This window comes from Mobula hypostoma, chromosome 3 (assembly GCF_963921235.1).
Source record: "Mobula hypostoma chromosome 3, sMobHyp1.1, whole genome shotgun sequence".
Classification (NCBI taxonomy): domain Eukaryota; kingdom Metazoa; phylum Chordata; class Chondrichthyes; order Myliobatiformes; family Myliobatidae; genus Mobula; species Mobula hypostoma.
The window spans coordinates 19,369,495-19,392,470 of NC_086099.1; the positions used below are offsets into that span (position 1 = coordinate 19,369,495).

Consider the following 22,976-nt stretch of genomic DNA (forward strand, 5'->3'; position numbering starts at 1 on the left):
GTAACAACAGCAGCAAACGGGCGTTTCAGAAATTTCTCCAGATGTTCCTCTGTGCTTTCACGTCCATTCTCCATCAAATTGGAATTGTCCACGGCCCCTGTTTAACAGATATGATATCATTTTTCACCGGAGGGCTGCGCACGCACGGCACGCCACCATCTTCTCCTCCCGCCAGATTAGCTTCATGCTGAGCAGAGACGTTGTGGGCCAGAAGGCCGGTTCTTGTACTGTACTTTTCTTTCATTCACTCATTCCTCTGGCTGAACGCAGCACCTGATCTACCACATCTAGTTAATGGGCAGCCAGGTTTGGTTGCTGGTGAATGGTGATTCCCAAGATGACTTTTCAGACTACCACCAATCCCACTATCTCTTTGATCCACCATCATGGGGAAAGAGATGCAGGATAATCAGGACTAGGACTGTCAGACTGGGTAACAGCTTCTTCCCCCAGACTGTGTGACTAATGAATACCCTGCCACCACTGAGGTTTTGTCACTAGGACAGTGTGTTGTTTGCTGTTCACCTCTGCTGCACACTACATGCACTTTGAATTATATTTTATTAACTTATTCCTGGTAATATTTTGTTTTATGTGTTGTGTGTAATATCTGTATTGGGGGTGCACCATAGCAGGGATGAAAATTGTTTCATTTGGTTGTATATATGTACCGTTGGAGGACAATAAACGTGAACTTGAAGGAAGTAACTGTGATGACTTCGGATGACCAGGATAATGGTTAGGCTGTCTTGCTGGAGAGGGTCACCACTGGGGATTTTTCATAGCATGAATGTTACAGGCATCTTATCAGTCCCTGTCTGAAGGTTGTTTAAAACTTGCTGCATGTAAAACGTGAGCTACTTCACCTACTGGAGAGTTGTGAACAGAGTCAAACATCCATGACCTAATGGAAGGAAGGTCATTGATGAAGTAATTGGAGATGGTTCAGGTAAAGACCCTGCCCTGAGAGACATAAGACAATGCTATTCTGGAGCTGGGCTGATGTCCAACACCACTATCATCTTTTTTTGCTTGAAATAGGACTTCAGACGTTGAAGTCATAGGTGGTAAAATGCCATCTTATGTCAAAGAGTGACTCTCAACCCACCTTTGGATTCAGCCCTTTGGTTCATACTTGGAAAGGCTTTGATGCTTAGTGCAGTATTTGGTGATAACGGTTCAAGTTCAGTTTAGAAACATAGAAATCCTACAGCAGAATACAGGTCCTTTGGCCCACAATGCTGTGCCGAACATGTACTTACTTTAGAAATTACCTTGGGTTTGCCATAGCCCTCTATTTTTCTAAGCTCCATGTACCTATCCAGGAGTCTCTTAAAAGACCCTATCGTTTTCGCCTCCACCACCGTCGCTGGCAGCCCATTCCACGCACTCACCACCCTCTGTATAAAAAAACTCACCGCTGACATCTTCTCTGTACCTACTTCCAAGCACATTGTTCTGGATTTTTCCTCAAGGTTTACTCCTGAAGCCTTCCCCATGAGTGGGTATAGATGCAGGGCAGCAAAGATTTGAGATCAGAGCTGTCCTTCTCCTAGATGAGCTGCCAACCACAGCTGACAAGCCCCATCTCCCCAAAGTGATTTGTCTTAAGGCACCAGTAACTCGCCTTTGCCCTTTTTCCTGTCCGTACAAACAGTTCCGCCGGACTGAGTAGCTGAGACGCATATGAAGGTCAGGATCTGGACTTGGTTGTCAGAGGCTGTTAGAGATGCACACCTTTGGGAGCATTTTATAGGTAGTGGGAGATTATCCCCATTACCACCCTGGCTATGACAACCTTAACGAACCAATGTATGTTTCGGTTTAGTGAATTGTCGGCGTGCTATGTTGGTGCTAGAAGAGTGGTGATGCTTTTGGACGTCCTCCAGCACGTCGTAATACAATGATGCCAATGAAGCATTTCACTCTATTTTCCAATGTTTTGATGTAGATGAGATAAATAAGTCTATTCTTTCTTTATCTTTTACACTGTTGGGTAGATGACAGTGTTGCTCCTGTATGTAACCAGTTGGCTAGAGCAGCTAGTTTCTGGACGCAGAGTTTCACTACTACATTCAGCATGTTGTCTTGTCTCAAAGCTTTTGCTATATCCGGCCAGAATCAAAATCAGGTTTATTATCACCGATAAGTATAATGAAATTTGTCGTTTTGTAGCAGTGGTACAGTGCAATACACAGAAAAAACTTCTAAGAAATACATATAAAAAAGTAAATAAGTCGTGCTAAATAGCGAAATAGTGTTCATGGGTTCATGGACCATTTAGAAATTTGAAAGAAGAAGCTGTTTGTAAAACGTTGAGTATGTGCCTTCAAGCTCCTCCCTCATGGTAGTAATGAAGAGAAGGCAACACACATAAAAGCTTAGTAGGTCAGGCAGCATCTGTGGAAAAGAGTAATGGTCGATGTTTTAGGCCGAGACCTCTCTTCAGGACCTTCTTCACACATCCTGAAGAAGGATCTCGACCCGATACGTCGACTGTTTATTCTTTCCATAGATGATGCCCGATCTGTTGAGTTCCTTCAGCATTTTGTGTGTGCCGCTATGGATTTAGGAGCATCTGCAGTCTTTCTCATGTTAATGAAAAGGGGGCATTTCCTGAGTGGTGGTTGTCCTTAATGGATACAGCTTTCTTAAAGTATTGTCACTTGAAGGTTTGTTTGATGTGGGAGGCTGGTGCCCGTAATGGAGCTAGCTGAGTTTTGAATTCTTCTTTTGGATCATATGGCAATCACCTTTAGTTATTTCTACCATAAGTCAGTGGTAAGGAAGGCAAGTGCAATGTTAGCATTCATTTCAAGAGGTGTAGAATATAGAAGCAGAGGTGTAATGCTGAGGCTTTATAAGACATTGGTGACACCACACTTGGAGGTCACAGCCTCAGAATAGAAGGACGTCCCTTTAGTATGGAGGCCCTGTAGAAAGGGAAAGCTATCATCCAGAAGTGCTCCGGTTGTGAGATTGTTCGCTTTTGCTGTGGGAGGGAAGGGTGCTGGTCCAGGGTTTTCAGCATTCGCATGTGGGGTAAGTCAAGAAGCAGCAGCCCATCCAATTTCTGCTGTCTCCTGGGAGCCACAAGTAGGCCCTTTCCCCGCAAACCCGTTGAGTTCAGTTCAGGGGGCGCGGTGTTCGGCCTTTGTATAATTGGCACAAGTACTATTGTCCAGAAAGTAAGTCCCCTTTCCTTTGAAATTACAGTAGCAGATAGTATTGGCTGGTTGGTCAGATCTGACACTGGTGGAGGGCCATGATGTGTGACCTCCCCATCGAATGCCATTTTCCGGGGGGGGGGGTGCCAAATGAATGTACCAACCATCAAAGCAGTGGCACCCGCAGTCTCCAGTCACATCACTGGTGCAATTTTGGGCCTCACTAGTTCTGAGTGTCATTAGAAAAGGCCCAGACTGACCGTTGTTCACTGCTATTCAGCAGAATGACTTTTAGTGGAACCCCTATCTTCCCATGGCGAGGAATTGTTGCACATACCCAGCAGGCAGCTTTAGTTTTCCCAGCACGTATTCTAGATATGTCCACTTCAGAAGTCGTTGTACCTTGACTGCCGTCGATGTGGTCAGTAACGCCTGGTAAGGTCCTTTCCAGTGAGGCTCAAGCTTCTTTCTAGGATGGCTCTTGACGAAAACAAAGTCTCCTGGGTGAACTTGATGTTCATTTTCCAGTTCCTCTCCTTCCCAGTGGGTCTTCTTCACCTGTGAATGCAAGACCTGGAGAGATTTGGTTAGTGCCTGGATATACCCTACAATTTCATTCGACATTTGATTCCGGTCCATCTCAGGTAATTTTGGGGTTGGCAAAACCTTCCGGGGGTTCTTAACGGTCTGCCACATATTATTTCGGCTGCCGATGGACCATGTTTGGTCTGATAATGAGTTCTCACCTGGAACAAGACTATCGGAAGCACTTTGAGCCAATTTTGACCGGTTTCTTGTTCTAGTTTAGCCAATTTGTTTTTCAACTCCCATCAGCCCTTTCAGTCAGGCTGGCGGCCTGTGGTGTGTGGGGGCAATGGAATGTCTGTTTAATACCCAGAGCCTGGCATAACTGGCATAATCTCACCCACAAAATGAGGGCCATTGTCAGATACAATTTGCTCCGATACCTCGAATCTGGGAATGATTTCTTTCAACAAAATACGCACCACGGTATAGGCTTTGTTATCTGTGGTGGGAGATGCTTCAATCCATCGACTAAAACATCAAGAATTACAAGATAATACTTATACCAGTGCACATATGGTAATTCAATAATTCGATAAAATGGCGTCGTAGTTGGCAGAAAGGGTATATTGGCAATGGGGTATATCCCTTTGGGCATGGGGTGCCTTTTCCTGGATTATGTTTTTGCAATATCAGACATCGTCTAGCAACATTCTCTGCTACCTTCTCCAGGTCTGGGTTCCACCACGATTCCAAACGTTGCCTTACCATCCCTCCTTGCCAAGATGAGTATTGGTATGTACAAAATCTACAAAATAGCCCAGTATCGTTTCAGGTACACAGACCTGATGGGCAGGAGTAAGCCAGAGGTCCTCGGTCGATGAGTAAAAACATCCAGCCAATTTCCAGGTGGCTTTCTCTTTTTCAGAGACATCGCTTTGTAAAGCACGCACATTCTCAATTCCAGGCATACCCTTTGATTCTGAAACGGGGGATTCGGTTTTTCCCCGGAGATTCATCGTTTGGGGAACAGTCAGTGCTCCGGTAGGGGCAGCTTGTTTCATAGCCGAGTCAGCTCTGTTGTTTCCACGGTCAGTCTCAGTCGTAACTTTCATGTGTGTAGAGCATTTAATAATGGCCAATTGCGAGGGAAGACAGATGACGGACAAAAGGTTGTCAATGTAAGTTTTATTAGTGATAAAGGAGGTGACATAACCCCTAGCTTTCCAAAGTTGTCCGAATTCATGAGCGACTCCAAAGGCATATCTAAATTCTGTAAAAATATTGGCCAATTTTCCAGTGGCTAGGTTGCTTGCTCCAGTGAGTGCAAAGGGTTTAGCTTGCTGCGCCGAGTGAGGAGAAAGAGGCAGTTTCTATTAGGGAACAACAGCACAGCCTGCACGGTGCTGGCCTTGGTTGTCTATAAAGGAGCTCCCATCCACATAGAAGACTAAGTCCAGGTTAGCAAGGGGGACGTCAGTCATGTCAGGTCGGACTTCTGTCAATCGGTGATTTATTGTTGCACAATCATTAGGCAGTGAATCTAGACGCTTAGGTGGTATTCTGAAAAGGTGACTGGGTTCACAGCAGAACAGAGGAAAATGGAGAAGGAGGTTCTGAAGGAGAAGGACCTCATATTGGCGGATGTTCATCAGGGCAACTACGTCATGAGAGGTGAGTATGTCCACTGGCTGGTGCAAGGTAATGTTACTTGCAGCCAGAACCACACCGTATACTGCAGGGAGAATTTGAGTACAGGGAGGTAAGCCGGAAGCTACCGGATCGAGTTTCTTGGAGAAGTAGGTGACAGGTCGTTGTCAACCCCCATGGCTCTGGGAAAGGACAGCAGTGGCACACCCGGTCCTTGATTGCCACATACAATGCAAAACGGCGATCATATAGGGGCTGGCCCAAGGAGGTGTGCAATATCAGGGCTTGCTTGAGGGAAGCAAAGTCCTATTGGGCCTGCTCTGAGAGTTGAAAGGGAGTCTCGCATTTGTGCGAGGAATAAGGGGTGAGCGATTTGGTGAGCGGGGCAACACTGGGAATCCAAGTGTGGCAGAAATTGACGAGGCCCAGGAGTTCACGCATCAGAGCCTGCGTAGTGGGGGATGAGGTATTAACAATGGGGGTTATGCATTCTGAGGTGAGGGATCTGTTTGAAGCAGAGATGACCATACCAAGGAACTTCACCGAAGTCTGAGCAACGTGGACTTTGGAGGGAGGAACGATGTAGCCACAGTGATGTAGGAAATTCAGAAGGGCTGTAGTATCCTCGAGCTGGCTATCAGGTCATCAACATACTGGACTATCGTTGAACCCTTAGTGGGGCGTGAAAGTGGTCAGTTGAGACATCAGACACTGAGAGAAAATTGTGGGAGAGTGAATGAAGCCCAGGGATAGGCTGGTCCGTGTATACTACTGGCCTTTATATGTAAAGGCAAAGAGATATTGGCACATGTTGACTATTGGGATGGAGAAAAAAGTGTTTTGCAAATCCACAAGTGAAAAGACATGAGGCGTCAGATGGAATGCAGCTCAGTCTGGTTGCTGGGTTGGACACTACAGCATGCATTGGTGCAACTACATCGTTAATGGCTCTTGGACTAAGAGATATTCCGAATGTCTCGGCTTCAGCGCTGGGAACATGGCAGTGTCGCAGGGTGAGACGCACGGGACTAGGATCCCCTATAGTAAGAAAGAACGGATCACGGGCTCAATACCAGACTCTGCCTCGGGGTTGAGTGGATATTGTGGAATACTGAGTAACTTTACCCTTTCCCTAATGGCAATATGGACAGGGTCAATGTCAACGCTTCCCACCTCCCTTTTACTAGAGGCCCATAGTTTGGGTTCCACATCGCTCTTTGGAGTAGTGGACTGATGGAGAGTCACGGTATATGGTTTGATGTAGTAGTGGATGATTCCTTCGGGAAAACTTTGGTTGGTAAAGCACTGAGGGTTAGCCTGGTCCACAGGGATGCGGGCTAGAAAACCCAGATCCTCTGGTTTGTGATCAGGCGCGACAGTAAGGGTGATATGGTGGTAAAACGAGGTGGGACTGTTTCCACAAGGTGGGATTTATTGCTATCAAAAGAGCGGTTCCTGCGGGCCCCTTAATCTTTCCCATCACTGACACAGGGAACGTCTGCTGCCATAGAGAGGAGTGGAATGATTCTAACTCGGAATTATTACTGGAAAATCGTAGGCCAAAGTAACATGAGGGTCTCGAGGGGCAGGAGATGGGATTACTGAGGGATTTAGGTCGAGTGCCCACCATTGTGGGATGGCAAAATTAGGACACAGTCATATTGTAACTGGGCCAGAGACTGATATGCCCTCGTTAGTGCATTCGATCTGCAACCCCTGCCCATACAGTATATCCCTTGCTGCTATATTCATCCCAATGTTGCCACAGACAGCGAACTCTACCTCCTTTGGGGATATTAGGTTATAAGAAGTGAGAAGGGGCTTGGTAATTGTGTAACTAATTACAGTGGAGGAACTCAGCAGGTCGGGCAGCATCAATGGAAACGATGAGTCAACGTTTCGGGCCGGAACCCTTCGTCAGGACTGCACAAAGAAGGAGGGGGAAGGATTTGAAGAATGCTTGTAGCTTCAGTTGAAAGACTAGTAATTTGAAAGACAAAGGGGTGGGGGAGGGGAAGCAGGGTCATCATAGGCAGGAAAACAATGGGTAGTAGAAGAAGGAGGTGGAACCATGAGGGAGGTGGTAGGCAGCGGGGCAGGGAGGAGGCAGAGTGAAATAGGGATAGAGGAAGGGAGGGGGAGGGAATTACTGGAAGTTGGAGAATTCTGTGTTCATACCAAGGGGCTTGAGACTACCTAGACGGTAGATGAGAAGTTGCTCCTCCAACCTGAGTTTAGTCTTATCATGGCAGTAGAGGAGGCCATGAATGGACATATGGACATACAGTTGCTTTGATCCCAGCACCTGCAGATTATTTTGTGTTAACTAATTACAGAATCTTTAAATCCTTGGAGGGAGACAGCCTTACCAGAAAGGGGTAGATGGAGATGGCTGACAACTGACTGTTGTACGCAGGATCAAGTTGCTCCAGTGTTGACCATAAATTGTAAAGGATATCCGCTGACCGTGAGGGTGAAGAGGGGTTCATCAGCAGGATTGGTGGTGAGGATGGGCATCTCAAGGGCAGTCTGTCATGCAAAAGGGTTATGAGCGGAAAAAGGGGCTTGGCGAGGCCCAGACTGGAGTGTGCCCCTCTGGCCCCACTGGCCACTAGGGCAAGCCCACCACCATCTGGCCCCACTGGCCGCTAGGGCAAGCCCGCCACCAGTGTCCCCTTCAACGGGGTGAGATCGGGGAGGTGGCGCGAATGGGGCATTAGGAGGCTATGAGTAAGGATCCCATGGGGGTCTCTGACTTCCTCCTGGCGGAATGCGTGAAGTGGGTCTCCTTTGTTGCACGTACTCTGTCTTAACTCTGGTCGGCGGGGAGGGGGATTCTCAGAACTATCCCAAACGGCTTTCAGAGCTCGATTAAGTTGTGCTTGAGTGGATTCTGACCAGTTCATATTGTTGACCTTAACCTTGTCGGCCACCTTGCTGGGCAGGGCTTGGAGGAGGAGAGCACAGTACTGTGGGGACTGGTTCCCTGCTGCTTACAGCGGATCCCCTGATCGTACAGAATAAATGATATTAAAGCATTCTAGGAAATCATCAGGGGTCTCACCTTTCCTGGGTTTACGCTCTAAGACCTTAGTTACATCTATGGAAGGGGCCAGAATGTGGGACATTGCGTCCAATATATTTTCAGTCATCTGCGGTTTGGTTTGCTGGGTCTCGATTAACTGGTCGTAGTTGCCATGTCCGAGCTGAGTGATGAATTGCGTCTGATCAGTAGGAGTAAGGGCGGCCATAGCCAGAGGGAACAAATCTCGGGAGTTAGCGGAATAAATAGTCAGGGCAGTTTTTGAGTAACTACAGAACCCTTGGGGGTCGACCTTTTTGTCAGGGGCGGCATTCAGTATACCACAGAGTTCAGAAGGGGTTCAGAGTTTATGGATTTGCATAGTAGGTGCTTGTCCCGCCACTCCGGCTGCTGGGTGAGGAATGGTCCTCATGGGCAATGATGCTGAGTTTGTATTGGTCCTGGTAAAACCAATGGCCCTTGTTCAGGGGTCCAGTCCGGGAAGGGTCCAGTCTGACTGCATGTGCGAGCAGAAACGGGTATTGGGCTTCCCAACCATTCTGGAGTGACTACATCGGTCGGTGGCAATGCGATGACTGTCGAGCTGGCGACTGAGGCACCAGGGTGAGAATCATATGGGGGTGGGGAACCAGACTGTGGTAAAACAGGCACCGACGCAGTTGTGGGTAGTACAGCGGGAGTATTCGGTCGCCTTACCCATTCCCAATCATCATCAGTATTGTTTGGGGAATCGGTCGGAATGTCTGGATAGAGACGGGGTACCACAGAATTATTTTTATTTTCCGTTTCCCTTTTCCCTTCATTTGTTCTTCCATGGTCAGTATGTTTTGTCTCTGATACAGTTTCTTTCCCCATCTCCTTTGTTTTGGTCCCTTATCCCGTTCTTCACAAATTGCTCTGAACTCTTGCCAACTCCTAGGGTTGCCTCTTTTGTCAGGTACGTCTATCCCTTTTTGCTTAGTGTTATTGGTCCAACAATTTAATTTATATCTTTCTTCTTTTATTTCCGCCCCTTGTTGTCATAGACCAATCAGGCGACCCTACTCTTTCCCTGTTCCGCCTGCCATATTAAATTTAAATCAAATGTACCTGCTGCAGGCCAATTGTCTTTTCCCAAATGTTTAGACAAGAAGACTTGAACTTCTCAATTATTCCTGGGGACTCGAACCACCCGTCCCCTCTTTATTCCCTTTGGGTGCCATCAGTGGATTTTCCCTGCTAAAATGAGGGAACAAACAGAGTTGTCAGAGAGCAGAGAGGAAACCAAGGTTACAGCTTACCTTGTGGGCTCATTCATCTCTGAATCACCCCAATGACCTGTCCGTCCACTTCTTCAGTTTTGGTGAGGGGTTTACCACTTATTGGGACCCTGCTCGCTGCTGTACCAAGATGTCGATTTGCCTCTCTACTTTAGGTTCAGACCAAGGGAATAATTGTCAAACACAGTTTACTTAAGATTATATACTGTTCATTAGCAAGCTTGCATCTCAGTTGATACTACAGAGCCCCCGCTTATGGAGCCTGGAAAATCTGTAATCAAGTGAGTCCTGAGCACTGTCTTAGGCTGCTTGTTAAGCATTCGTTATCACATAGTACTCTGTTGCCAGACATCCTTGATAAGTGGTTCCACAAAGCAGCTTTCTCAATCAACAATCACTCCTTTGTTCCTTGGTTATCTTGCAACATTATTCTCACAGCATGACTAGCCAAGCTGCGAAACAAGTCAGTCAGGTTTTAGCCCTTTTAATTCTGTGTATAATTCCTCACAAAAGTCCATGTCTAGTGCTGAGGCTGGCTCCCATCATACTGTTTAAGAAGCTAATGATTGGCATTTCCCCGTCTAGTTGTTGATCAAATTTGTACAATGTTTAATGTGACTTCCCACATACTTGAATGATCTTAAGGTAATCTACCTTTTTGCCTTCCTGTGGAATTACAATGTAATTTATAATTTCGTTTTCCTGTGCTTACTATTAAAGGATCTAGAATCATTCCAAGATGATGAAAGCAGTGGTGTTGATGAAGAGGAAGAAGATGATGGGAGTAAAAGATCTAGAAAGAGGAGCAGTGACATGAAGAAAAAACAAAAAACAGATGTTGGATTAATAGGGGCTCTGAAGTTAAGTAAAAGAGAACTATACAAACCACCAACGAGTGAAGAACTCAATCAGCTGAAAGAAACAGAGAATCTCTTTCACTCCACTCTACTAAGAATGCAGGTACTGCATCAGTGAAGTTAACTCTTGTTTTCTAATGTTTCTGCAATTTTAAAATAAACTATTTCTCTTTTATATGTCTCCTCACTGTTATAATGAAGATGAAACGTGATGATTGGAAAGTTATTGCAAGAGTTGCTTTCAGAAATGAATGTTTGAATGTTGATTTGATTGTTACATGATTAAAAACTCTGCTTTTTTTTTGCTCCAGTTCTTTCCCTAAGAACATAACATGCATGTTATCAGACCACAGTGATTTTATTTTCCCAAAATAAATTCTTTCTCTAGGGTGATTCTTAGCAATTATTCCATGGAGTCGAAGAGTCCCAGATGGTCCCTAACCTTGCAAAGGTTTTTTTCTATTCAACCTTTTTTTCAATATCCCTCTGTAGTTTTTGTTACTATCCTCTGTAATCTCATTCAGCCTCACAACCAAGATTCAGGATTGTTTAATGTCACTTCAAATGCACAAGTGTAAAGGAGAAGAAGATAATTGTTATTCTGGATCCGAAGCTGCACAAAACAGAATTATATAAAGAACACACTAATGATGAAAAAACACAGCTCTCCTTTACACTGGTGTACTGGAAGTGACATTTAACAATCTTAAGCAACACTGTCACGTACCCAGTGACGGGTTAAAGAACCAGCAGAGATGGAAAACAGCTTTGGAGTCCGGTATTGCTATTAACTAATAATGTTTATTAGTAACTACGCAATACAGAAATATAAATGCAGATAAATCAAACAGGTTAGCAATGATTATATATAAGTAAGTGTATCAGTAAGTGTGGAAATATATGAAAACCAAGCTTCTTCAAGTCTAGGGGTAAATAGGTAGTCTTATGAGGATGAGTAAAGTTCAATTCAGTTCGTGGTATTGAGTTGAGTAGTGATGGAGAGAAAGAGGGAGAGATTTGAGTCTTCAGGTGAGCTGATGCTGTCGATCTTCCCGTTGTCCTCCGAAATCTTTTAAAAGTCACCGACTGTGACCACAGCAAAGCGGACCGTTCTTCTGTGGTGGAGCTATCAACCCAGGCGAGGGTTGGACACACGAATAACTCCCCACCGGTCACACCCTGCTCACACTGCAAGAGCCACTGATCGATCCTCCAAAACCCACTTTTTCTGTGGGCACAACAAATCTCATTCAGTGTCCAAAACCATGTGTGTCAGGTCTAACATCTGACCTTCTATTTATCTCACCGTACTGAGTACCAACTGTTTTTCAAATAACTCCTTCCTTCTCTGTCTGTGTAAGAATGTACAAGCAGGCAATGCCCTTGGAGAAAGTATAAACAACCTGTGAGCTGTCTTCGTCTCTCTCTCTCTCTCTCTCTTTTAAACAAGGTGTTTGTGTTAAATAACTCTCTCTCTTTTCAAAAGCACAGTTCATAGGGATAATCGAGCACATTTTATAGGGGTAATTCAGGACCCCGTCACAAACAAAACGCTGGCGGAACTCAGCTGGTCAGACAGCACCAATGGAAAATTGGTTGATGTTTCAGGTCAAGGGCCTTCTTCAGAACTAAACAATCTTGAATTACCGTGTGCAAGGAGTTTGTACGTTCTCTCTGTGACTGTATGAGTTTCCTCTGGTGCTACAGTTTCCTCACACAGTCCAAAGACGTACTGGTTTGTAGATTAATTGGTCATTGTAAATTGTCCTGTAGTTAGATTAGGATTAAATTAGAGGTTTGTTGGGCGTTGCGGCTCGAAGGACCTATTCTGTGTTGCTTCTTAATATATAAATAAATAAACAACAAAGTGAATAAATAAAAAAAAGTAGGTGAATAAATAAATAAATAAATTTATTAAGTGAACAAACCATTAACTTCACTGATTTTACTGAAAAGAAATTGATGGACTCTGTACATGCATTGGTCTTTTGATATTGTACTACATATTAATAAAACACAAAAGTTGTCAAGCAAAATGGTTAAAATGGGAATGTTAAAAAAGGAAAAACACGTTGAATTCTTTTTTTTTAGCCTGTCATGACATCTGAAGAATTGAAACGGCAAAGTAAATTACATTTTTAATTAAATCATTTGAAAATCATCTTTGGGATGATCTATGTTACTGCCAGTTGTAAATATTTTCATTCTTTTATATACTTCAGTAGTACTTAAATCAACTTGTGTTCATAGCAACTTAAGTTTTAAAAAAGATCTCCCTGGAGTTTTTTAATAGTAGCATAAATTTTGCAAAAATGATGGAATTTTACTTTGATAAGTAAATGGAACAGATTTTAATTTATTTTGTAGGTGGCTTCTCAATGAACTAGCTAGGTTTAGGATTATGTTGACATTTTAAATTTAATTTGATACCTTGCTGGTGGGAATTGCCAAAGTAGTAGTGATTTGTGTTTAAAATGGTTCCACCTAACTCCTAAGTTTTGAACTTTCCCTGATAATATCAGCTTCTTTAGTACAGTCAAATTAAAGTATTCTGGAAATAAGTAAAAAAATGCATTGTATTTCATTGAACTGAATACTTTGATCTAAGATAGTAGTATCTTCTGTTTTCACAGACACTGTTTGACTTGTTAAGATTTCCTGTTTTTATTGCAGATTTCTTGCATGTTCTCATGGTCAGATAAGACATAGGAGCAGAATTATGCTATTTAGTCCATTGAGTCTGCTCTGCCATTCCATCATGGCTGATTTATTATCCTTCTCAACCCCATTCTTCTGCATTCATCTTGTAACTTTTGACATCCTGATTAATCAAGAACCTTTCTATATCCGCTCTAAGTATACTCAATGATTTGGCTTCCACAGGCGCCTGTGGCAACAAATTCCTCAGGTTCACCACCCTATGGCTATAAAAATTCCTCCTCATCTCTGTTCTAAATAGGCATGCCCTCTGAAGTATTTGCAGTATTTTTCTTTTGTATTAAGATTTTCCTGGTGCTTATAGTTATGTGCAAGTGTAATATCTAGTGTACGATAGATCCTAGTGTTTTATTGACATTGTAGAATAGGGCTGGTTGGATGGTGGAAGAGAGTGATTGTGCACATACTACACACAACTCTATCTCTCCAAACTTGAAGTGCATTGAATTGACTTTATTTCTTACATCCTTCGCATACATGAGGAGTAAAAATTTTTACGTTATGTCTCCGTCTAAATGTGCAATGTGCAATCATAGTAATTTATAATAAATGGAACAGTCAATGTAACAGAAATACACTCAAATCAGGCAACACACATCAAGGTTACTGGTGAACGCAGCAGGCCAGGCAGCATCTCTAGGAAGAGGTACAGTTGACGTTTCAGGCCGAGACCCTTTGTCAGGACTAACTGAAGGAAGAGTTAGTAAGAGATTTGAAAGTAGGAGGGGGAGGGGGAGATCCAAAATGATAAGAGAAGACAGGAGGGGGAGGGATGGAGCCAAGAGCTAGACAGTTGATTGGCAAAGGGGATATGAGAGGATCATGGGACAGGAGGCCCAGGGAGAAAGACAGGGCGGGGGGAACCCAGAGGATGGGCAAGGAGTATAGTCAGGGGGACAGAGGGAGAAAAAGGAGAGTGAGAGAAAGAATGTGTGTATAAAAATAAATAACGGAAGGGGTACGAGGGGGAGGTGGGGCATTAGCGGAAGTTAGAGAAGTCGATGTTCATGCCATCAGGTTGGAGGCTACCCAGATGGAATATAAGGTGTTGTTCCTCCAACCTGAGTGTGGCTTCATCTTTACAGTAGAGGAGGCCGTGGATAGACATGTCAGAATGGGAATGGGATGTGGAATTAAAATGTGTGGCCACTGGGAGATCCTGCTTTCTCTGGCGGACAGAGCGTAGGTGTTCAGCAAAGCAGTCTCCCAGTCTGCAACGGGTCTCGCCAATATATAGAAGGCCACATCGGGAGCACCGGACGCAGTATATCACCCCAGCCGACTCACAGGTGAAGTGTCGCCTCACCAGGAAGGACTGTCTGGGGCCCTGAATGGTGGTAAGGGAGGAAGTGTAAGGGCATGTGTAGCACTTGTTCCGCTTACAAGGATAAGTGCCAGGATGGAGATCAGTGGGGAGGGATGCGGGGGACGAATGGACAAGGGAGTTGCGTAGGGAGCGATCCCTGCGGAATGCAGGGGGAGGGAGGGTAAGATGTGTTTAGTGGTGGGATCTCGTTGGAGGTGGTGGAAGTTACGGAGAATAATATGTTGGACCCGGAGGCTGGTGGGGTGGTAGGTGAGGACCAGGGAAACCCTATTCCTAGTGGGGTGGTGGGAGGATGGAGTGAGAGCAGATGTGTGTGAAATGGGGGAGATGCATTTGAGAGCAGAGTTGATGGTGGAGGAAGGGAAGCCCCTTTCTTTAAAAAAGGAGGACATCTCCCTCGTCCTGGAATGAAAAGCCTCATCCTGAGAGCAGATGCGGCAGTATGGAGGAATTGCGAGAAGGGGATGGCATTTTTGCAAGAGACAGGGTGAGAAGAGGAATAGTCCAGATAGCTGTGAGAGTCAGTAGGCTTATAGTAGACATCAGTGGATAAGCTGTCTCCAGAGATAGAGACAGAAAGATCTAGAAAGGGGAGGGAGGTGTCGGAAATGGACCAGGTAAACTTGAGGGCAGGGTGAAAGTTGGAGGCAAATTTAATAAAGTCAACGAGCTCAGCATGCGTGCAGGAAGCAGCGCCAATGCAGTTGTCAATGTAGCGAAGGATAAGTGGGGGACAGATACCAGAATAGGTACGGAACATAGATTGTTCCACAAAGCCAACAAAAAGGCAGGCATAGCTAGGACCCATACGGGTGCCCATAGCTACACCTTTAGTTTGGAGGAAGTGGGAGGAGCCAAAGGAGAAATTATTAAGAGTGAGGACTAATTCTGCTAGACGGAGCAGAGTGGTGGCAGAGGGGAACTGATTAGGTCTGGAATCCAAAAAGAAGCAGAGAGCTTTGAGACCTTCCTGATGTGGAATGGAAGTATATAGGGACTGGACATTCATGGTGAAAATAAAGCGGTGGGGGCCAGGGAACTTAAAATCACCGAAAAGTTTAAGAGCGTGAGAAGTGTCACGAGCATAGGTAGGTAGGAAGGGATTGAACAAGGGGGGGGATGAAACCGTGTCGAAGTATGCAGAAACGAGTTCGGTGGGGCAGGAGCAAGCTGAGACAATAGGTCTGCCAGGACAGGCAGGTTTGTGGATCTTGGGTAGGAGGTAGAAACGGGAAGTGCGAAGTGTGGGAACTATAGGGTTGGTAGCAGTGGATGGGAGATCCCCTGAGCGGATAAAGTCGGTGATGGTGTGGGAGTCAATGGCCTGGTGCTCCTTAGTGGGGTCACGATCGAGGGGTAAATAAGAGGAGGTATCCGCGAGTTGTTGCAACACACATCAAAGTTGCTGGTGAACATAGCAGGCCAGGCAGCATCTCTAGGAAGAGGTGCAGTCGACGTTTCAGGCCGAGACCCTTCGTCAGGACGAACTGAAGGAAGAGTGAGTAAGAGATTTGAAAGTGGGAAGGGGAGCGGGAGATCCATTGGTGAGTGTGACAGGACGCCGGTCGTTCAGGCATGTTACCTTGGTCTTTTTTGGTACAGGGACAATGGTGGATAATTTGAAGCAGGAGGGCACTCTACACTGGGGAGGGAGAGATTAAAAACGTCTGTAAACCTGCCAGTTGTGCTGTGTACATCCTGAGTACTCGCCCTGGGCTACTGTCCAGTCCCGCAGCCTTGCGACTGTCCACTGGTTGGAAACATCTGCATACCTCAGCCTCAGAGATGACCAGGTTGCAGGTTGTAGCGGTGGCTTTCCTCGGAGGCTCAGAGTTAGCGACATCGAACCAACCAAGCGATTGAGCTAATCTGGGAGAGAGGCTGCGATGTTGGCGGCACCACTATGTTTGGCTTTGAAGTCCGTGATGGTATGCAGCCTTCGCCACAAATCATGTACACTATATCTGCTATTCAGATGTATAGGCCTGTACTGGGAGTACTGTGCTGGCACTATTATTTTGAGACTTAACATCTTTTTCTTACTAAACTATCCTTTTGTTTTTGTTCTGCCAGTGATGAGAACGAGATTGTGTAATGTCACTGTAGCTGTATTGAACTGTGTCTTTTGTGATGAATCTTTGGAAGTATTGCAAGGTTAGCAAACTCAAAGACATGATCAATAATAAATTATGATATAATTGAAGCGGTGAATTTATTTTGTGTGCCTTTTGTCCTTAAAATTATTTATCACTTGCAGGTTGAAGAACTTCTAAAAGAAGTGAAATTGAAGGAGAAGAAACGCAAGACTATTGATGCTTTCCTCCACGAAGTGAATGATCTTCTCAAAAAAATACCAAAAACTGAGCAAGTTAATGTAGGTAAATTCAGTATCTTTGTGTTAGAGATGTTAAGTGGACATTAATATTTATAATTCTATGTTAATGTTTATGGGCAGTTATAACGCCTTAGCCGGGGAGAGCATTTTTTCTGCACCTGCTCTGAGCCATTTAAGAGGAGTCATTGTACTATTCAGAATGGAAAACAGGCTCTTCATCCAACTCGTCCATGTCGTCAGGTTGTCTAACTGTATTAGCCCCCATTTCTTATGTACAGACCTTTCCAAAAGAGAAAAATGAACTGTACCCTTAATCTTACGATCACGCTTTCTATTTGCGTTCTACAACCTTTAGCGCCTGCATGTGGGTGTAAGCTTTTGTTATTCTTTCCTGAGTGCCTCTTCTGTTCTGTTGCGTAGTTCCAGAATAATTTTTGAGCAGCTATGGCGTTTTGTTTTGCAGGCTGTTTCTGAAAGGTACATGTGAATATTTGAAATGTTCGATGAATAAAAGCTGATAATATCTAAAGTAGATAATGGCTGGGTAAAAGGTATCTTAATTGAAGGAGGAAGGCATTAGCACAGGTTTTAAAAATGCTGAGAGAGAAATCTGTATAATTAATTTTTAACCCCATTGCTGGATCTCTTGAATTGCTTCTGCCACTGTAGTGTAATGGCTTTAATCTGAGTAAAAGGTAATATTGTTCTGTCAGTGTCATGTCTTCACATCTTCTTCCTCTTGGCAGTTTTTGATTTGGTTGACCTTTCCATCCTATAATTTATGTAATGAGATGTAGGTGTCATTAGCAAGGCTCTCATTTCCCCTTGAGCCACTGTTTAAAACCTTCGATCAAACTTCATGAAGGTATGCTTGCAGTGCTGTTTGGGAGGGAGTTCCAATATTTAAACCTATGGAAATGACTCTCCATTTTCAAGTCTGGATGCTGCATGTCTTGGAAGGGATCTTTCAAGTGGGGATGCTCCAAGGCAATTACTCTCCTACCCTGAGTCTGTGGGTTTGCAAGCTGCTTTTGAAGAAGCTGTGGTGGATTGCTACAGTGCATTTTGTTGACGGTGAATTCTGAAGTTATGGTATGCCAGTATAGGGAGTGAATCTTTAGGATGGTGCATGAAATGCAAAGTGATGAAAAGTAGAAGTCTAACCCTGGAGGGCTGACTCTCTCTCCAAATGGCAATTCTGTAGATTTTGAGGTAATTTTTAAAATAATTCATTTTGATAATTCAAATTGCATCATTAATCTTAAGAGTATATGCCAATCTTTGTTCTGTTTTCTGCAAGATGATTAAATATTTTAATTACGATGCAGCTTACTTTCTGGTTTCCAGCCTGAGAATTCATTGCATAATTTGCCCCACTCGAAATGCATCTACCATGTGGGATCTTGTCAAAAGCCTTGCTAAAGTTCACGTAGAACAGCGTCTTTAACCATGTTGCCTTTGTTATCTCTTCAAAAGACAATATCCCAGGCACAAAGCCATGCTGACCGTCCATAATCAGATCATGCCTTTCCAAATGCAGATGGATCTAAAGTCTCAGAATCTCTTCCAGTAACTTGCCCACCTCTGATGTTAGGCTCTCAAGCCTTTAGCTCCCTGGCCTATCTGTACAACTTTTCTTAAAATTAAAGATTTCTGGTACTTAACCTGGGGCTAAGGAAGATACAAAAGTCCCTGCCAAAGCCCCACTATTTTCTTCCCTTGCCCCATAGATTTATTTAACATGATGTGCCTCAAGCCGTCAACACTTCCTCTTTTGTAATAACAATATGTTTCAAGGCATCATTGGTCTATTTCTTGAGTTTAATAGCTTCCGTTACTTTTTCTGTGGAAAATACAGAGGAGAAGTATTCGTATAAGGCTTTGCAAGTCTCTCGTGATTCCACACATAGATGACCACATTGATCCTTAGATAACATATTCTTCCTCTCTCATACTCTTTTGCTTCTAATGTACTTGGGGGAATCCTTTAGGATTCTCTTTTACATTATCTGCCAAGGATATCTTATGTCTGCTTCTTGTGCTCCTGCTTTCCTCCTCAAACGTGTTCCTACGTCCCTCATACTCCACAAGAGACTCACTTGATCCCAGATGGCTATACTTGATGTATACTGCCTCCTTTTACCTACACATGGCTCATTTTTGCTCTAAAGACCCTCAATATCTCTCGACAGCAAGGGTTCCCTTATTCTGCCAGCCTTGCCCTTCCCTCTCACAGGAGCATATTGGCCCTGAATGTTCCTTATCTAAGTCTTCCGTTTGTCAGACATCCTTTTGTCTGCGACCAGCCTTTCTTAATCAACCTTTTGCAACTTGCTGTCTAATGCCATCCAAATTAGCTTTGCCCCCATGTAGGACTTCAACCTGTGGATCAGTCCTATCATTTTCCATAAATAATTCAAAACTAGTAAGATCACTGTCGCAAGTTCCAAAGTGCTCCCCCACTGACAATTCAGTCACTTGCGCAGCCTCATTTCCTAACAGGAGGTTGCATGTTGCTTTCTCTCTAGTACGGTCATTCACATATTGGTTGATAAAACTTCGCTGGGTATAGTTAGCAAGTTCTGCCCCATCTAATCCCTTAGCATTATAGCTGTCCCAGTCAATATTCATCATCGTCATCGTGTTCCGTGTTGTATGACATAGGCAAATATGCTGGCTATCATTGTTCTTGACAGATGTTTCTGCAGAAGTGGTTTCGCCATTGCCTTCTTCTGGGCACTGTCTTTACAACCCATTATCAATACTCTTCAGAGATTGTCAGCCTGGCGTAAGTGATCACATAATCAAGACTTGTGATATGAACCATCTGCTCAGACGACCATCCATCACCTGCTCCCATTGGTTCACGTGACCCTGATTGGGGGCTAATTGGGTGCAACACCTTGCCCAAGGGAGACCTGCAGTCTAGTAGAGGGAAGGAGCGCCTTACACCTCCTCTGGAAGAGTTGTATCTCCACTCCACCACCCAGCAGTCAATATGAGGGAAATTAAAATCACCTGCTATTTCAACCCTACTATTCCCTCAGCTATCTGCAGTTTCCCTACATACTTCCTCCTCTGATACCTGCTGACTATTGGGGATCTATGGTACAATAGTATCTAATTGATTTCAGTTAAACTTCTGGTTTTAGATGGCTCTACTGAAGTTGGGCAACAGCTCACTGGTGGTCATAAGGCTAGAAATACGACTAAATACTTCAGTAATAACACTATTGCTGTGGTAAACTATCACTGTAAACAATGAAGAAGCGAGCATTGAGCCACCCAGGTCTGATGCAAAGTTGGAGAGTAGCATGTTCGCGGAGAAGTGGTCAGAGTAAGGTCGAGGCATGGCGTAAACAGAGATGGAGTCGGAGATGGAGCTGAAGCAAGTGAGTTGGAGAAGAGTTTAAACTGGGAGCGAGGTTGGGCTGAATTAAACGCCGAGCCAATTGGGAAAGGTTGAGTATGGCCTCGGGCTGAGCGGAGGAGTACAGGCCCAGAGTGCGGCAGGCCTGGATCCTAGTGTGGGGCATGACCTGGTGGATGGATGGCCCAGAAGGACCAATAAGGCAGGGTGTTGGGACTGGAAGCGAGGATCAGGCCGCTTCTGTTCGCTCTTCCGTGACGTTTACTCCTCTGTCCGTGGTGCTGAGGCTGTGAAACTGTAACTGTAATGAAAACCAATTTCCCCCGGGGTCAATAAAGTATGACTATGAAACAGCTGCGGCTGCTCCAGGCTTCGTATCTGCGAGCTTTACGGTGATTTGCCCCGCTGTGTGATGAACTGAGACTCAGGCTATGAGCCAGCTCAGCCTGCTTCGGGCTCTAGGTCTATGAACTCAGTGGTTCTGAACCCTGTTGCTTGCTTTTATTGTTGCATAATTTTTGTTTTTTTTTCTCTCTGTTCATTGGGTGTTAAAAATATTGTTATTTCAAGTTTCTTGCTTTGTACTGCCTGTAAGCAGACGAATCTCAAGGTTGTATAATTTATACATACTTTGCACTTTGAACCCTTATTCCTAATCTCTACAAAATAGCATCACTGGACTTTCCACTGGAGTATCCTCTGAACTGTCGTGATGCTGTCCCTAATTAAAACTTAACTCCGCTTCCTTTCACGTAAACGAAACTTGTGATTGTTTTATATTCTTTAAGCTCTGTGGTATTTAATGGGCTGTGCACCATGACCTTTGTCGTGATACTATAAAGCTAAAGGTAGCCACGGTGGTATAGCAGTCAGCACGATGCTTTTACAGCTCGGGGCGTTCTTGGGTTCGGAAATCAATGCCAGCCCCATCTGCAGGTGTTTGTACATTCTCCCTGTGAACCACATGCATTTCCTCCTGCTGCTTTGGTTTCTTCCCACAGCCCAAAGATGTACCGGTTAGTCGGTTAATTGGTCATGTGATTAGGCTTGTGTTAAATGGGTTGCTGGACAGCACAGCTCGTTGGGCCTAAAGGGCTTGTTCCACGTTGTATCTCCAAATAAATTAATAAATAATGGAATATTGTGACCAAACAGTAAAGCTAATGCCTTGTAGATAAATAATATGTTGTTGAGAATGGGTTTGTTTTGGTAACAGTTCTTTGTATTTCAACAGATTACGGACCAGTCCTGGCTTCCAAAGAATGTTAAAGTTCCTTTCCTTCAAGTACCATACAATGTCAAAGGGAAGTTTCACTTCCTACCCCCAACTTCTGTAAAAGTTATTGGAAGCTATTTACTTGGTACCTGCATCAAGCCACATATCAATGTAGATGTTGCCGTTACAATGCCAGAGGTAAGTTTCTCAATATTGGATGATTCAAATTTGTTCATTTTGGTTCTGAAGGTCATTAAGTTCATTTTCTGCTGCTACCTCCACGTCTAACAGTTTCAAAAAATCTGTAAGTAGAGTTCCTTTGTTTAAGAGTGAACAGTCTTTACTCAACTTCTCAATTTCTTCATTTGTCTTTTCTTTTATATAAGAGGAACTTGTGTCCTTGAACTGCCTAAGTTGTAAGCTCTTAGACTTAACACTTGCGGAGATCATGGGGAGGGGAGGGGAGTGTCGACTCAGACCATGAGAGGCCTGCGTGGGGCATTTTCATGCCTTACAAGGCGCAGATCGGAAGTCTGTGTGGGGCGCCACTCCTCACACAGACTAGAGCAATGTGTGATTAAGTGCCTTGCTCAAGGGCACAAACACGCTGCCACAGCTGAGGCTTGAACTAGCGACCTTGAGATAACTAGATGAACGCCTTAACCACTTGGCCACATGCCCAACACAATCATGATCATGTGTGTCTGGCAAATAGAATCTGATATATGATCTTACTTAACAAGGCAATGGTAACTGCATTTCAATGTCATGGAAAATGGAAGCTAAATTGATGATAACTGAGAATTTGAATAGTGGTATGCATTGTGTGTGGAACTTTGTTGGAATTATCTGTACATGGTCATTTAGTAACTGCTACAGCTGGGTTGATGATGCTACAGACAAGATCTTATGCCACTATCAAATCAATTTGCTTATTTTCAGCTTTCTATTAAAGATGATAATTGCATCTGTTTTTTGTATTATAGGGGTTTATAAGTTGGTTTTCAATTAAGTAGATATTCAAATTGAGCTTCTGCTTGGTTCAGAGGTAGCTGTGGTATAACAAACTTAAATTTTGTTTCAGCATTCCCCACTGCAGAATCTGAATCAGGTTTATTATCACTGGGGTGCTGTATGTTGTGAAATTTGTTGTTTTGAGGCAGCAGTACAGTGCAATGCATAACAAAAATATAAATTACAGTAAGATATATGTAACCCCTCTGTTCTGTCGGCTGCGTAAGTTTAGGGAAGACAATCTCTGCCCCCGCCAAACGGGTGAGATTGAGGTGTAAAACCTCCTATTGTGTGGATGCTGTGTGATGTGTTACCCTGTTACAAATCAGTACCACGAAATATCAGACAGAACACCATATGCAATTAAACGATTTGGCTTTATAATTCTTGATTTGACTATAGGGTTAGTAAAGTAAAACAAAAAGAAAAGGGCCCATTTTAATGAAACAGTCTAATGTGTCTAATGTTGGAGCTCATGGTTTCCCTTTTGCTGAT

At 44.1% G+C, this 22,976-nt stretch overlaps 1 protein-coding gene across 2 annotated transcripts in view; it reads left to right on the forward strand.

Moving 5' to 3' along the window:
• nol6 (nucleolar protein 6 (RNA-associated)) overlaps window positions 1–22,976 on the forward strand; it is a 342,540-nt gene that overhangs the window by 3,047 nt on the left and 316,517 nt on the right. For both annotated transcript variants that reach the window (XR_010017339.1, XM_063042766.1), the window contains exons 2-4: window positions 10,365–10,604; window positions 16,804–16,920; window positions 21,486–21,665. Coding sequence is in view for 1 of the 2 variants with exons in the window: in XM_063042766.1 (XP_062898836.1) it covers window positions 10,365–10,604; window positions 16,804–16,920; window positions 21,486–21,665 (537 nt within the window). In the remaining variant the exon portion in view is untranslated. The remainder of the gene's footprint in view (window positions 1–10,364; window positions 10,605–16,803; window positions 16,921–21,485; window positions 21,666–22,976) is intronic.